Here is an 18,288-nt window from a genome sequence, read left to right on the forward strand (position 1 = left end):
CTTTACAATGATGTAAATTAGGTCGGTGTAGGTGACCAAATAACGGAGATATCGCAATAGTCGGTAATACATCCCATTTTTCCACTTTTTTGGAAATCACGCTACAGGTCTCAATTTTGATCGGATCGTCACGAAATTTTGAGGGTTAATGGCGGTCACACAGATGAAGAAGCCTATTGATTTTGGTGATGGTCGGATAATATTTAGGGGTCGCAATGGGCAAAAAACTTATTTGGAGAAAAAGACAACGTTTTTTTCCTAAGCGAATAACTCAGCTTCAATATGGGGTATACCAAAAGCAGAACCTGGCCATGAAAGTAGAAAGTATCGCCTTTCTTATGATGTAAAGTAGGTTCTCGTAGGTGATCAAACAACGAATATATCGCAATAGCCGCTAATTGAACCCAACTTTTTATTTTTGCGATTTTAATAATAATGATGAATATCACAGCTTCGGTTGGGGATCTTCCAAAAACAAAGTCTGACTATGAAAATAGAAAATCACATCTTTACAGTGATGCAAAGCAGGTTGGCGTAGGTGGCCACATAACGGGGATATCACAATAGTCGGCAATACATCCCATTTTTTTGTAATCACGCTACAGGTCGCAATTTTGATCGGATCGTCACGAAATTTTGGGGACTAATGGGAATCCTACAGAGAAAGAAGCCTATTGATTTTGGTGATGGTCGGATAATATTCAGGGGTCGGAATGGGCAAAAAACTTATTTGGAGAAAAAGTCAACGTTTTATTTCAAAGCGAATATCTCCGCTTCTAAAAGGTAATACATCCCATTTTTACACTTTTTTGGAAATCACGCTACATTTCGCAATTTTAATTGGATCGTCACGAAATTTTGGGTGTTATTGGGGGTCCCACAGAGGAAAAAACCTTTTGATTCTTGATAATGGTCGGATATTATTCAGGGGTCGGAATGTGACAAAAAAATATTTGGAAAAAAGACCAACGTTTTATTTCAAAGTTAATATCTCCCTTCTGTAGGAGGTATATCGAAAGCAAAACCTGGCAAGGAAAGTAGAAAATATCACCTTTACAACGATGTGAAGTAGGTTGTCATAGGTGGTCAAACAACAGAGATATCGCAATAGTCGGTAATGCATCCCTTTTTCCATTTTTTGTGCAATCACACTACGAAATTTTGATCGGATCCTCACGAAATTTTGGGGGTTGATGGGGGTCTAACAGAGAAAGAAGCCTATACATCCCAGTTTTCCATTTTTTATTTGGGTTGTACTGTCGATGCACTTAAATGCGTTTCAAAAAAATTGACCTGTGTTAATGAAGACATTCAGAGCAAAGGCGCTAAGCTATCCCAATTATAATATTTTGAATTTTATTAGTCAAAAGCTTATGAACAGGGGTAGTGGTGTAGGGTATCACATTGTCGGCCCCAACCCTACTATAGCCTTGGCTCACTTGTTTCTTTTGAAAAAATTTTCACAGTTGCTTGATGATGTTTTTTTTTCTATAGAAAATGTCCTCAGGTCCCTAAGGATGTTTTTTCCATACAAAAAAATCCATAATGAACTTTTCCTCCCATTGTTTTTGGTTTAACAGTTGTGCCACCTTTCTATTGGTGTTTAATGCTGGGTATTGATGATGGCGTTCTTGATGCTCTGCTGAAAACTATGATTCCTTTTGTTCCATATAAAAATCTCTCTTTTTTGTTCGAAACAATATATCAAAGTAAATATCGTTAAATGTTTCTTTCTATCGTTTCTTTGTTTTAACTCGCCGCTCTATTCTTTTGTGTGGCTGTGCTATTCTCTGAGTTGGGAAGTCCCTTTCTAAATGTTGAGCAAGTTTCAAAGAAAACTTACTTTTAAGCTTCTTAAAGTTGTTCAGATGAGTGATAGTGGAGGTAACGAATCGGATAAATTTCATTGTTTTTGAAAAGTTTAAATGTTTCGAAATTCGTTTAAAGGATAAAAGTGCGCAATTGTAGGCGGATGGTGGGAGAGGGAGGGTAAATTGTGGAAACAGATTAATATAAGGAAATATTAAGATAAATCTTGGAAAAAAATATTCCTCAATATACAGAGGAATTGCAATTTCTATAGAAAAGCCTTGTAGAAGAACTTCGTCCTAATATACGCAGTAAATATTTCAGTTTTTAATGAGCCATCCACATCTTCTCCCCCTAAGCGATTCTCTCTTTTCAAATAACACATGCCGTCCCCCACACTCATATCTTGTTTCACTGTGACCTTGTCGACGTTATTAAATGCAAATGAAAGTGGCTTAATTATAATACACCATCATGCTGCTTGAAGAGAGCACAGATAGAAAAAATTGACAAAACTTTAGAACAACATCTGGAGAGTGTGCAAATTAAAGAGGAATCAAGTGCAAAAAGTAGACAAAAATTTAATATAAAACACATATTGTTGAAATTCATAATTTTTTGGTGTCCTTATCGGAGGAGGAAGGAGCATGGCAAGCAAAAAATCTTATTGCCTGAAGACCGAAAGTAAAATGGAAATAAGCGAAACAAAACTTTGTCTTGGGTTTTTGCTTCAAAATGCATTTTGAAAAGTTTAATTCTTTCTTGTGCCAATTTTTGCTCAAAACTTTCTCCAGTTGCGTTTTGTCGTCAGCCTGGTCATTTTCTAATTTATGTTGCATCGACTTTCCTTTGTCATTACTTTAATGGAACATCAACAGTCTCAATATCAATGTCCTTTTACTTGGCCGTAATCTACAATGGGTTCGGTTTTTGGTCTCTCACATTTTCGTCTTGTGCTCTTCCTTTGCTGGTCAAAGTTTTTGCGTGTTGTCATCACGTAATTGTATCTCAGCTGCACTTTTGATAATCTTTAGCTATCCCAAAAAACTTGTTTGACAATTGTGTCATAGTATTTTCCGGAATTTCTGGTACTGTTTTCTAAATTAGGAGGCGGCAGTTTGAGCAGAAAAGGATGATGTTCTAAAGTGGTATTTGCCCCTGGGCTAGTTTTGTTGGTGTCTGCTCTTTGTTTCCTAGTTTAACTAAACCACTTTAACAACTTGTCTCTGGAAAGTTAAGAGGGGTAGAGGGAAGTTACGTAAAATGAAGAGGTCACATGGATAGTCTGTTTCCTATATTTTTTTGAATAAAACTTCTAAAATAAAAATTTTTTCATTTCATTTTTCTTCGCACACTCACAAATATACAGACATTTTGATAGTTAAAGAATTTCATGTTTCGATATTTGAAGAAGAAATATGGAGATGAAACTTTTCAAAAAATTGCAATATTTAGTTGTCTGATGACATGCTGTGTTAAAAATTATTCAACAAATTTGAATAGACAAACATTTTTATCATAGAAAAAACTCTTTTCCAGAAATTAGAAGTTTAATTTTTAGGACATTTTTTGTATAAAAAACTTCCTCAGATCGCCTGAGGACATTTTTATGGCAAAAAACATCCTCAGAGCACCTAACGTAATTGTTAATGTGCAAAACACTAACCTTCTACGGCGCACTAATATCCCAACCAAAGCGCCTGGTACTGCTGTTATGGCGGCCACTCAATTCTATCAGACTCCACCGGCTAAATCTTTCACTGCCTCACTCGGGTAATTGCTGCTCCCAACAGGAACAAAAACAACACGCTCTATGCGGCTACCAACAGGAACAACAAACACTGTTCTATTTCAAGTTATGCACAATTTATCTCCCAGCTGGGATAGACAAAAACACTTTTGATTTTATGTTGGAGTTTATGTTTATTTTAGTTTTATTTCAATTCTCCACAATTTGTTTCAGTAACAATTATATACAGTTTGTCAAGTAATTGTTTTCGAACCAAGAAAACTAACATTTTTCTGTATTAATTAATGAAAAAATTACTGATAATTGTGTGTTTTTTGCAAAAAGTAGTTGGACGACTTATTTAAGACAACATAGGATGTATAAATAAAAAATTAACCCACGTAGTCCAACAAAAAATAACGAAAAGCAATAACTACATGTAATACAAGTTGTCAAATAAATGTTTTCGAAATGTAATGGAGGTTCCAATATACCACATATTTTCGGTAAATACTTGAAAATCTGGACAATTTATGAATTTTATTTTTAACAGGGAGTAACTACTAACAAGTATCAACAATATTAGTCATCGAATATCCGTACTAGGAGGGTTATCATATGGACCAAGGGAGTACCAGGTCATATTACATGTAAATTGGGTCCTGTAGGTTTTAAACCGGGAATATTTGAAAACTAAGACGTTTTATGAGTTTCTTTAGTTCACTAGGACGGATTGTCACCAACTAAAAAAAAAATTACCTTCAGAATAATTAAATCAGGAGGGTTGCCAGATGTACGAAAAAGGTACCAGGTTATATAAACAGTAAATGAGACCACCTGAATCCATAACCAGGGCTTAAGATTTGTTTATTTAACTCAAATTGAATTAATGAAACAATTCTCTAAAACAAATCAAAATATGACATAAAAGTACAAATATCGCTTAGAAATACATATACAAGATATTGTCAGTCTATACTGATTTTATAATGGACATCCGATGTCAACTGTTTAGAGTCAGTTCAGAGGAATTCTCTAAGTTTTTTGCCTTCCATGGTAAAATTATAGCGTTATTTTGCCGCCAGCATTATTTTTCCCTTAAAAAATATGCTGAGTAGTATTGCAGAGTACACGAAATGATTCCAATAGGTCGTAGTAGGCATTTCTGAAAATTGTCGAAATCTGTACCCCATACATTTCTAAGCAATATTAGTCTCTTACTGCGATATTTCCGATAGTTTCGTGAAATGTTATTACCTCTTAATTAATATTAAGTGAAACAACAAACTTCGGTGCCCTGTTTTGAGACACAGGTGGTCCCGTTTACTGTTTATATAACCTGGTACCTTTTTCGTACATCTGGCAGCCCTCCTGATTTAATTATTCTGAAGGTAATATTTATTTTAGTTGATGACAATCCATCCTAGTGAACTAAAGAAACTCATAAAACGTCTTAGTTTTCAAATATTCCCGGTTTAAAACCTACAGGACCCAATTTACATGTAATATGACCTGGTACTCCCTTGGTCCATATGGTAACCCTCCTAGTACGGATATTAGATGACTAATATTGTTGATACTTGTTAGTAGTTACTCCCTGTTAAAAATAAAATTAATAAATTGTCCTGATTTTCAAGTATTTACCGAAAATATGGGGTATATTGGAACCTCCATTACATTTCGAAAACATTTATTTGACAACATGCATTACATGTAGTTATTGCTTTTCGTTATTTTTTGTTGGACTACGTGGGTTAATTTTTTATTTATACATCCAATCTTGTCTTAAATAAGTCGTCCAACTAATTTTTGCAAAAAACCCGACATTTTTATCACAATTATAAGTAATTTTTTCATTAATTAATACAGAAAAATTTTAGTTTTCTTGGATCGAAAACAATTACTTGACAAACTGTATTTACAAATGATTTAGTTCGATTTCTTTTCGTTTTAACTGGCCCTTTGCCTATTGCTTGTTACACTTTAACAATTTAAATTTTACATTAACTTTCTGTTTCTAATGCTATCACTGGCTCCTTGCCTTTTCTTATTGTATCACTTTACTTGTTACTTCTACTTTTACTTTGTCTCTGATTAATTAGAATACAAAAGGTAAACAAAAAACCTCTGTCCCTTTGGACGATCAAAAGTCTCCAACCAGTGGAGAGTTTGTTTTGATTGGGAGCGAGAGAAAAATAATTGCAATTTGTGCTAGTGATGGCACAACTAAAAGTTCACGTACGCAGTGATGACGGTGATGTGTAATTAGCGCAGGTTTACACAATGGATTATTTAATGTGATAACATTAATACAGTTTAGATTAATATTTTATTAATTGATATTAAAATGTATTTTAAACTAAAACTGCGTACGTGAACAGTAATTTTTATAGCAGAAAAACCAACAACAGAGACGTGAGGAAATGCTTTCTATAAAAAACCAACCTCAGGGACCTCAGGAAATTTTTTCTATAAAAAAACCAACCTCCTGAACCTGAGGAAATTGTTCCTATAGGAAAAGCCATTCTCAGCGAACTGAGCAAAATTTGAATCCGATAGTCATTATGGTATCCATTACAAAGCAATGTAAACAAAACTAACTACTTATGTCACTCCTTACTAAGTTATGAGTACGATGGCATAGAGCGTGTGTGTCCGACTACAAATCGGAGTGTTTGTGTGTTCAACGCTCACCGCCGTGCGTGTACTTTTTGTTAACAACCCAAAGAACAGTTGGTGGTGCACATGTAAGCATATGTAAGGGTTTAAACAACCCTTAATGTCCGTCGGCGTGGCGTAGTTTGTTCGGCTACATGTGCTCAAAACCAGCAAAGATCGAAATAAAATAAAACAAGTAAAAGAGGGCTATAGTCGGACGAGGCCGACTGTGTGATACCCTACACCACTTCCCCTCGGCATTATTTTTTTGCGCAATTTATTTATATGATTACCAAATCTCCTTTGTTCCTTCGGGAGTGTTGTGCGAATATTATTATTATTATTATTTATTAATAGATTACAATTATTAAAAACATAATAGAATACTATATAAGTAACAATCGATCTATAATATACTTGGCTAGCAGAATGCTGTAAGCCATAAAAAGGTATTAACATAAAATTATGTAAATTATTTGAGTTTACACTAGGTTGTATTAATGTTTAAGTGATAAATTCATTTAATATTAAATTTCTGTACTTCATAGAACTTTCTAGATATTTATAAAGGGATTCAAAATTCGAACCATTTAATATCCTACAAACTTCATTTAAATCAAGAACAGCCTTATTAAAGTAAGCAATCCTATATTCTCTATATATAGGACAAATACCGATAAAATGAAATGTATTTTCTGGCACGTTCATGTTGCATATAGTACAAACGCTATCAGTACTGTTTCTAAAACATCTTGCATTTAGATCTAACAGACCACCTCTAGCTTTAACAATTAGACTAGTCGCGCGAGTTGAAAGTTGAGCTGTTTTAATAGGAGTATCGTCATAATTCAATTGACAGTACAAATCGTGGTGCTGAGAGTTTGAAGCTGCTAAACAGAAATTTTGGTGTTCTTTATAGATTAGTAATTTTATTATTTCTTTCGAGTAACGGCAGATGGGAACATTATCGTCCGGCAGATGATATTGGAGAGAAGAGCAAAGACTAGACCATTCTGCGGCCCAACTGATATTTTGGTTGAGAATCTCTTCTGCTAATATACGGGGTAATCTATGTTGGTCGAAACGTAAAATCTTATTCACATAATCAAGATGTAATTTCAATGAGTTTGCATACACTGTGTTCCATCCAGTTTCTATATGAAGCATATACGTGGGTGTATTTTCCGGCAGAAATAGAATTCTTTTTATGAAAAAACGAAAAAGTTTCTCAACATTGTCATACCTTTTATACCCCCAAACTTGGGCTGCATAAAGCATTATTGACTTAGAACATGCATCAAATATTTTTAATTTATTGGCGCGTTTTATGTTTTTGTTTGTTAGGTATTTGGACCATGTTGAGTTTATGGCTATTTTTGATGCGGAGAGCTTTTGTTTTAAATGTCTGCTGAATGACAGATTGTAAGTTATGTCAACACCAAGATATTTGTAAGAATTTACAATTTCTATGACTTCATCGCCGAAATGCCAGTTTAAATCTCGAGAAATGCGTGTACCTTTACGAAAAACCATTGCTTTCGACTTTGTGAGATTGACAGTTAGACTCCACGTTAAACAATAATCACGTAGGACGTTAATCATGTCTTGCAGCTCATGAGGAGAGTTCGACAATAAGACGATGTCATCAGCATACAGTAAAATTTTTATATTTGTATTTGCTACATTAACGCCTCCGGGGAGAATAGTTGGTAGATCATTTAAATATAAGGAAAACAGTAGTGGGCTGAGTATACAACCCTGCCTTACCCCAATTTGAACTGGAAATGAAGTAGAAAAGTGATTACCATCCCAAATCTTACTTTCCGCGTTGTAGAACATTGCATGTAAAACTCTTATTATTTTAGAGGATAATCCCATGCTTGAAAGTTTATAAAACAAACTGTTTCTGGGAATAAAGTCAAACGCTGACGAGAAATCGACAAAAAATGCATAGGTATGTTTATTTTTATGAAGATTGAGTGTAACTGTGTTGATAAGATTAAAGATGTTATCTACCGTAGAATATTTTTTTCTGAAACCGGCTTGAAATTCGTTTAGGATGTTGTTGCGATTAACCCAATTTATTAGCCGATTTTGTAAAACATTGCAGAATATCTTACATATAGTGTTTATTAGCGATAAGCCTCTATAATTGGAGGCAACACTTTGGTCACCTTTTTTAAATAGGGGTATGAGAACTGATGTCTTGAAAGACTTAGGAATTTCTTCATGGAGAAATATTTTATTAAAAAATGTTAACATGAAATGGTGTACATTATCTGTTGCATATTTGTAGAATTCGTACGGAATTCCGTCTTCACCGGGAGACTTGTTCGCTTTGAGCTTACTTAAGACATTTTTAATTTCACAAAGTTCAAAAGGCGAATCTAGAATAGGATCAATCCAATATGGGATACACCAATTAATTCCTCTTGTGTTCTCGTTTTCCAAGAGCATTGGACCAAAGTATAGTAAAAAATCATCTGCGCATAGACCGCCTCTAGTATTACCATCACGGATTTTTAAAGAATTAGAAAGATTCCACCAGTCTTTGCTACTGGTAACTGAATCTAATTTTTTCAAGTTATTGTTGTAGTAATCTAACTTTTTTTGTCCACATATTTTTAGGAAATTCGATCTTGAGGCATAATACCGCATTTTGTTTACCGGACAATGATTTCTTTGATAATCTTTTAAGTATTTACGCATAGTTGATCTGAGGCGAAAACATTGCCAGTCGAACCATTTTTGTCTTGGTTCAAAAAACTTCCTGTTAGGCGTTATAACACTTGCACGTTTAATGTTATTAGTTATCATATTAACTAACTCATCTACTGACGTGAAATCCTGAATTGGTTGGTTAGTGAAAAGGTAGTTAAGATTTTGTTTGTATTGACTACAAAGGTTGTTTTTCCAGTAGAGTCTCTGAAGGACATTTTCGGGATTTTTATTACTCATAAAAGAAGAAACCTTGATATCTAGACATAGTGGCATGTGGTCAGAAAACGGTTCAGTAGCAATGTGGAAATTATTGATGTAGCTTAAGAAATTTACTGAACAAAAACAATAATCGATTACTGAACTACCCATAACACCGCAAAAACTATATTCCCCATTTTCATCACCTGTCATTCTGCCATTTACAATGATCCCACCAACATCCTCAATAATATTTAATAGTTTTCTTCCTTGGAAGTTTACAGTTTTATCCTTAGAAGTTCTGATTTCTTTTATATGAGGTATATCACGCAAGATATTTGTATCTAGTACTTGTTCTTCTCCAATACGTGCATTAAAATCGCCAATAACACAGAAACTCGTAGGCCCGAGATTATGTAAAAAACTTTCAAACTTCTCAGCATCACTTTTCCAACTTGTACAATTAATGTATGAAGGGATAAAATAGAATATGTTTCCATTCAAAACGGCCGATAATACAGTGTATTCATAAATTTTGATAAATTTCAGACTAAATTTATGACGAATCTCTTTCTTAAAACCATAAAGACAGCCGCCTCGGGCGCGACCAGCTCTATGTACTTTAATGGCATCAACCCACTGAATGCAATAATTTGAAAAATGTGAATTGAAATTAGACTGCTTATTTCGAACAACATGGGTTTCAAATAGGAAGAAAATATCAAAATTGTTTAAATATTTTACAAAATTTCCAAATTTTAATGAGTTTTCGAGATTTGCAACATTGTAGGACAATAAATGGCATAGTTCAAACTGCTATTGGTTGTTATTATTGCTAACATTATGATTCTTAGTACTAGTGTTGTGTAACACAACGTAGGTGCAGCCGCATTCAAACAGGATGTCTGATAAGAATTTTGCATCATATTCTGATTGAGCAATTATTTTGCCATTAAGCCATGTATATTTTTTATCATTAATATATATACAGAATTCCCCTTGGCGGATTTTCAATTCTCTTTTATTTGATAACGATTTCACGATCTGTCTCAGGTTGTATCGAGTAGTTTGTTCGTCGTATGTGTAATCTTTGTGGATAAAAATTCGATGCTCGTTCAGTTTGCCTTTAGCGGATAAAATAGCTTGAACTTGACTAAATGAGTCCAGAGTGAATATAACAGTTTTTCCTCCAGATAGCATCCTGCAATGAGCTATGATAACATCCACATTTAACTCTCTCTTGCAGATATCAAGAAATTTATTCTTTGCTGCATTGGTATTTGTGCAGTATAAGCCGTTTACAACAATGCTTGTGGAACGAGATTTGCGGTCAATAACTTCCAATCTTTTCGATTGCAATTTAACATCATTTTTCAAAGTTTCGTTTTCTTGTTTAAGTACCTCTATTTCGGATCGTAAAGTATTTATATCCTCTTTCTTAGCTACATCCTTCAACTTGTCATCCAATACTTCGCACAATTTGTTCCAAGAGAATACGTCTTGTTGATTACTGGTTTGTGACATTTTTTGGCAGGATAAAATTTTTTTCGGTGTACCAACAATTTCCTCTGGAGATGTCGATAATAGTGTTCTCTTAAGACTCATTAACTTTGAAATGTAGGATAGTGTAAACTAGTCGATAAATAATCGATATTGGTTTGATGGTTATCGATTCGACAATCAGCTGTTGTTCGTTAGAACAGTACAGATGGTTTGTTTATTTTGGTTTAGTGTGTTAGTAGATTTGGATTGCTTTCCAGTAAATTTCTTGTGATTAAGTGTAAATAACTTTTAAAATTGTTGAAAAAAACAGCTCACCAGGAACTTTTGGATGCGAAACTTCATATACAGTGTGTGCAGCAAGTTGAGAGCGATGTGTCGACAACAAAATATGAACTGGGAAGTGGCTCTTTTAATATTTATTCACCGAAGAATTTGGAGGTCTTCACTAACACAACCGGCAACAATAAAGGTAAACAAGGCGAATATATGTATGTGAAGATGTATGATTGCGACACGTTATATATTATTTTCATCACTTCGTAATGGACAGATGGACCATAATGGATGGAAATACCAAACGTATTTAGAACAAGTAAGCAAAGACTACAGTCGGACGGGGCCGACCATGTGATACCCTACACCACTACCACTGGAAATTAGCTTTCATCAAATCAAAATTCATTTATGGAACAAATAAACTTATTGTAAGAAATAACTTTGTGGATTCTGCCGCCTTATCACACCAAGCTTAAATAATAATATAATAATTGTTCCACAAATATCCCATAAGGGACAAAGGCGACTTTTCTCATATCAATGAGTAAACCCCGATTCATATTTCCTGATATGGGGACCTACAGTTTATCGCCTAGTCCGTATGGAGTGCCCTAAGCTACCACTTGTAGAGAAGTTTTACATGACTGAAATACTCAGAAAATGTCGCCAACATAACTGAGGGGTATTTTCCCACCGTTTGAAGCTACCTGGCCGGGGAATCGATCAACGGTGGCCAAGTACCTCTTAGTAATGCTGACGACATTTCTTGAGTATTATTTCAGCCATGAAAAACTTCTCTACAAGTGTTGTGTTAGGGCACGCCGTTCGGACTTGGCGGTAAATTGTTGTATGTATAAATCCCAAAATTATACGCCAGGAGAAGGTCAGTGGGTGCCTTCACGTTCACCAAAATTAATATTTCAAAAAAAAAACTTTAACGGTAGCAACACCGTGTATATTTTGAAAAAAAAAAACGTGGCGAAACGACCACTTGCTGCAATATATCGCACCTGTTCAACAAAAAAGTAGTAACTCAAACTTATCTATTTTTCAGTTGAGACAAAAACTGTTGGTACATAAGTAGCAGTATGAAAAGTGAAATACCGGTATTTTTGACGAAAGAATAGACAAAGAAATGGCAGATTTTTACAGAGGGTAGGGTAATTCATTTTCTTAATAAAAAGTTGAAATTTTTAGTTACTACCCTTCTGTTGAACAGGTGCGATATGTATAAAAAATTCAATTGGACAATTAATGCGCCTCGGCTCCACGTAATTCGCAATAATGCACAAACTGGGAATTTCTCTGTCATGATGGAGGCAATTATTGTCTGGGAGGAAAATGTGGTTCTCTACAGAAAACCCACGTTATATTAGGTATTAGCCCCGTTATCTACCAAACTCATTATTGCGATTTGAATCAGTGGAAAGGTCAGTCGTTCTTTTTTAATATGTAGACTACTTTGGCGGTATACGAGTATGGCTTCCAGAAAGTAAAATATGTACCACATATAAAATTTTTATATTTTTCATACAAAAGGAATGATCCATTTCTCCAGCTTTTTAAATATCAGATCATCATCCAAAATTGTAGGCATCTTCTTCGACCTAAAGTCTTATCTCGTGTAAAATCTCGTGACTATTGAGTTATAATTGCGATCTCTACTTACCCGGAATATGCATTCCAAGAATTAAGATATAAGCTGTATATTATTAATTTTCACACAAAAGTTGTGGTCCATTTAACCCTCTAAATATTATCTGATCATCATCTTAAATTGCAAGCTTCTTCTTCGTCATATACCCTTACCTTATTAAAGATTTCGCGTTGATTTGCGACATACAGAGCCGCAATAAAATTGTATAAATATTATGTGGGAATATGGGATCTATTCTGATCTGAACCCGACCCCCATACAAAATTTCGTGAGGATCGGTCCATAATTGCGGCCTGGAGTTTGATAACAATTTATATTGAGGAAATTTTTTCTATATAAAAAAAACATCCTCTGTGGTACTGAGGAAATTTTTTCTATACGAAAAAAACAACCTGCTTAAAAAAATTTTAAAACGATCCAAGAAGAGCTCTTAAAATTCACTTTATCCGAGTTTTTTGTGGGAGGTACCAAAAGAAGTGGACCGATATAGTTCATATTTCAACCTGATACATGACTGGATGAAGTAATATGATGTGCAAAGTCTGCATCAATCTGAAACTCCCTGGGAGAATTATCTTGCGGATTTGCCATTTTGGGTGGTGCCGTCAGGGATTCTTGAAACATTTTGCGCAATATCTCAGAAATTGTACTGTCGTAAAGGGAGTCGCATGGACAACTTACTGAAACAAATTTCAAAGCGCTGTTAAACTTCACTTTATCCGAATTTTGTGTGGGATGTCGAATTTCGTCCAAACCTACTTGGAGTCTAAAGCCGTTATTTCGATGAGGCACATTTTTTGGCCGTATCAAAGTGTATATGGTAACTTTCAAATTTCCTTTATAATTACATAGAAAAAAAATTAAAAACTTTTTTGGCGAGCACATCCGCCATTTTTGGTACATGGGTTACGAAAAAAATCGTGGTTTCAAATCTGTTCGCGTTCACAAAATTGGATGCTGCACTCAAAAGTTATATGCGGTTTTACTCTCTTGTAAAGAAAAAAATTTAAAAATTCCTCTTGTGTTGTAATAAGAACATGTATATATGAATCGTTAGCAGCATTTGATATCTATCCGTAGATGCTAAAAGAGTTGCTAAATTTATTTTTATTTTCGCGGAAAATCAAAAAATGTTGAAGACATCTTGGAATACATTTTATTTATTCTAAATCTGAGTCCAAAAATTCTCTAAAAAAATAATTTAAAAATACGTACAGAATCTAGACAACGCGTAGAAAAATCTGAGACCAAAATTATAAAGATTGCGTTTATAACTTGCATATTACAGCAACAACAAAGAACGGAAACTTATTGTTGAAAATTATTTCAAAAATATATTTTTGGTTAAATACGAAAAATTTGAAAAATAAATGTTGGGAGTTATTCTATTATTTCGCTAAATTTCGATCCAAATCCTGAAGTATTTTGCTTAAACTTCTACGAGAAAAGTAATTAGTCATCGTGAAAGTATATTTGCTTTCTGTTATAAGCAATAGAAATAAGAAGTAGAGAGTAATATTGAAATTACAATCAAAGAACAAACATAGAAGTTAAAAACCGTATAATTCGCGAATTGGTTTAAATCGGTTGAGGTGCATATGCTTTTCGGATACAGGGAGTCCATTGGACAGATTCGTCAAGAACTGCGGATGTGCCACCGCATTCTATTTTGGGATAAATAGGGATATTACTCCTGAATCTTTGTAATTTGTGACACACCTTTTTGGAAAATATTATAATCGCGTGTAAAGGATTACATTTATGCAAAACTAATCAAAGAAAATCGCGGTTCAATTCGCGGAATTGTCAAAATATATTTTTTGCAGATTTTCCTACTTTCAAGGTATCTATATCTGGCGTTTTAGTGGATGGATTCGACCGCGGAAGAGCTCATTAGATCCGACACGTAAAAAAACTAAAATCAAGCGGGGTTCAGGGGTACCTGTACGACAGTTGTACATTTTAAAGCCAAAAAATAGGTTTTTTCAGAAAATTTACGCACCAAATTTTCGCCTTTGGACTCCTATTACTAGGAAGCTGTACGGAGCACACGCATGAGATATACATCGAACAACGTGGAATCGCGAGTTCTACAATCTTATAAACTAGTTTGGATTATTATCTAGTTGCACCCTCTAATTATAAGAAAAAATCGAAAACACTGAAATCAAAACTTCAAAATGTCAGTATCGATTTTAGGGGAATGCAGTGTATATATCCAAAAGTCATACACTAGAACGATGTTGCCCAAGGGGTATTGTTTAGTTCTTTCTTTGAGCACAGGTTCGAATTTTGCGTGGTTTGGCCAGAAATCAAAAAAGAACACAAAAAACATGTTTACTTCAACACATTTTTCCCATTTTTTTATATGTATTACCACCAAAGCAGCTTCCACGAAAATTATTTGTTATGGTCCATATTATGAGATCGTGGCTAAAACACTTCAATTAATATAAATATATTCATATTTAATAAAATATATTAACAGTTCGCGACTTATTAAATGGTGAACCTCAACTTCAACGATTGAAAAACTTTTTTGAATATTACCATATACCCTTTAAGCCTAACGCCTCAGAGTCCTGGGAAAATGTTTTCTGCAGAATATACCATCCTAAGGATTTCTTTCTGTAGAAAAAAACCATCCTCAGGGTCCTGAGGCAATTTTTTTCTATTGAAAATTTTCTCTCTTTGTACTGAGGAAATTTTTTCTATAGTAAAATCTGTCTAAAATCTGTCCTAGGGTGCCACTGTGGTGCAATGGTATGCTCACCAGCCTTACACGATAAATGTATGGGGTTCGATTCCCAGGCCAGGCAACATCAAATTTTCAACGGTGGCAAAATACCACTCAGTGATGTTGGCGACATCTCCTGAGTATTTAAGCCATGAAAAACTACAAATAGTGTCTTAAGACACGCCGTTCGGACTCGGCAATAAGTATTAGGTCTCATATCATTGAGCCAATATGAATCGGGGTGCACTCATTGATATGAGAGAAGTCTCCCTCGTCCCTTCAGGGATGTTTGTGGAACAATTATATTATATATAAAATCTGTCCTCTGGTTCCTGAGGATTTTTTTCTATAGAAAGACCTGTCCTCATTGACCTAAAAATATTTTTTCGATAGAAAGATCTGTTCTCAGCGATCTGTGGCATTTTTTCTATAGAAGTAAAACAATACTCATTTCAACTGAGGAAAATATCCTCAGTCAGCTGAAGAAACCCATTCCTTCATTTAATATCATAATCCCTTTTTTCCATTAAAATTTTGAATTCCATTAACTTCATGTCTTTGTGCAAATTACATTTTTAATAAAATCTCTGTGTTGTTTTTTTAGATTCCTTTGATATTTTCCGTTTTAATAATATAGACGTGCCAAAGATTTTCCTGTTTCATTTTCCAATATTCCACAAGATGTCAACTCTAATTATTATCAGAAAAAATCATCGTCAACGAACCAAAAGAGGGGGGAAACTCCTTTGAGACTAAAAGACAAAAATTGTAATGGCATGTCAACGTAGAGAAGAAGGAAATCCAAATGTAATCCGATAAGACTTCATTACACAGACATTGTCGCTCTTACACGTTTTGCAGTAATGTTTGATTACACAGCAATGTACATTAGGGTTATAACTTTTTGCACTTTTTGCTAATATCCAAAATACCACCCATAGCCGTGTAGAGCATGAAAAACTACAATGAAATACGGTGATTTTTTTTTCTCCATCGCGAAAAAATTTCCGCACCAAATGCATTGATGTTCAGTAATGCATTTTTTAATTTTATTTGTTATAATGACATATACGCTTTTCGTAATAATAATTTAATATCAAACCATTCTGGACCAATATGTTATCAAATTGCGATATTTCAGAGCATTTAATTCACCTTTGACAATATTTAAATTTTTGGTTTTTCTTTATAAACTCGCGAATTTTATGTTTATATTTTTTTGTACCTATCGGACACGAGATAATATGGTCATGTGCAACGAATTTGCGAAAGTTACAGACTGTTTTTAATAATTTTGCATGTGAGAATCGTATTTGATTTCTATAAATATTTATTTAAACAAAGCAAATTTAAATTTTTAAATAGAAAAAATATCAAAGGGGCGATAGTAATCGCAGTCGATGCGGAAACTTTTTTCAACGAATCTAACTAAAACACGCGTTTTGATGATCAGGACAATATCCCACACATGGTACTGGCGAGGTATTTTTTTTTTTTTTTTTTTTTTTTTTTTTGGTTATAGCCCTAATGTACACACACCCAAACATACACTACCATTACTTCACCAATCGTCATACAACAACAAAAATTTGAGCAAACACAGTTGCCATTGTGTGAGTGCATAATTTTTCAATGAGTTACTTGCTCACAAGTAAAGGCGCTGCCGATGGCCGCATTACTTCATGCGTGCACAAACGTTGAATGTGTTACTACCTTTGTTCTTTATCATAATTTCAGACCCGGCAATTACTTCGTTATCTTAGCCTCCATCTCTTGACGTTGTAAGCATTTTTTATAATTTTGGCAACTGATCCAACGTTCCATGTTCTTGCTTCTGCCGCCTGTATTGAGTTGAGCTGACAAAAAGTGTATTTTTAATGTGTTAAGTGAAAATATGTGTTCCCCAGAGAATAGTTAACACCCCCCGGTAGATTTGCAAACAAAACTCAAAATTTCCTTCCAAAATGTTTTTCCTTGGCAAAAAATATAACAACAATAAGAAAACGAACAACAGATGATATGTATAGCAATTTTTGCAACACCTGATGCCTGCTGATGTGTCTTCGTTTCTTTCGTATCTTCGAAGAGAAAAAAGACAAGTCTGAGCAAATCCTACAGATATCCTAACTTCAAGTTCGCTTTTCGTTTCATTTTTTTTCTTCGTTATTGTTGTTGTCATCTGTTATCATGTAAAAGAAAAAAAATCATGTTGCCACTTACGCATACATGAGAAAAAATTTTCCGCAAACATGCATATTTCCATATTAAGATCTGCTCCTCCTTTCCTGGTCGCCGAAAAAGGTTCCTCCTTCTGCTGTGGGTAATTGCATGTCGATGTTAAACAGCATCTGGAGATTATGCGACCCGAAAGAAAATGTTACAACATTTTTCTTTCAAATGTATAACTGAAAAATAGTTTTTTCTGTTCGTATTTTTTTTAATAAAAAGGGATCCAAAAAAGAGTGATAAAAATATATTTTACTACAAAGTTTTACTTACCATTTGTATGTAAGTTAGGCTTAATCTCATATTTGTTGTTTTCAAATTTAAAAACAAATTTAAAGTGAGTGTATTTAAAATTGATTACTTTTGGTGTTTCGGTTGAATTCGCATGTAAACGAATTCATCAGTCACACTTATTCTTGAGCCCGAGTCGTCATAAAATTGGGGAAGGGTTCTTTGATTCAATACAAAGAACTAAGAGAACTGATGAGTCCAAGTGGCTTTGGACGAAACTTGTCTTCTCTGCCATCACCAAAAGTAATCAATTTTAACTACACCCACTTTAAACTTGTTTTTAAATTTAAAAGAACAAATATGAGATTAAGCATAACTTACATACAAATAGTAAGTAAAAACACACATCTCAACAAAACTGCCAAAGTGAATCTAGAAAGTTTTATTTTTATCCGGCATAATAAATGGACCTCAAAGGACCGCAGTGTGTATTTTCCCATTTTTTACTTCCAATCAATGCACTTGTCATCTAAAAATTCAAAA

General features: G+C 34.2%; 1 protein-coding gene across 1 annotated transcript in view; it reads left to right on the forward strand.

Moving 5' to 3' along the window:
• The first annotated feature begins 10,776 nt into the window (after positions 1-10,776).
• Positions 10,777-18,288, forward strand: part of LOC141390184 (uncharacterized) — a 526,207-nt gene continuing 518,695 nt past the window's right edge. The window contains exons 1-2 of the mRNA XM_073962943.1: positions 10,777-10,849; positions 10,929-11,087. Of these exons, the coding sequence (XP_073819044.1) occupies positions 10,777-10,849; positions 10,929-11,087 (232 nt within the window). The remainder of the gene's footprint in view (positions 10,850-10,928; positions 11,088-18,288) is intronic.

Source organism: Musca autumnalis, unplaced genomic scaffold (assembly GCF_047663935.1).
Source record: "Musca autumnalis isolate F117 unplaced genomic scaffold, ASM4766393v1 scaffold_1, whole genome shotgun sequence".
In the NCBI taxonomy this organism is placed as follows: domain Eukaryota; kingdom Metazoa; phylum Arthropoda; class Insecta; order Diptera; family Muscidae; genus Musca; species Musca autumnalis.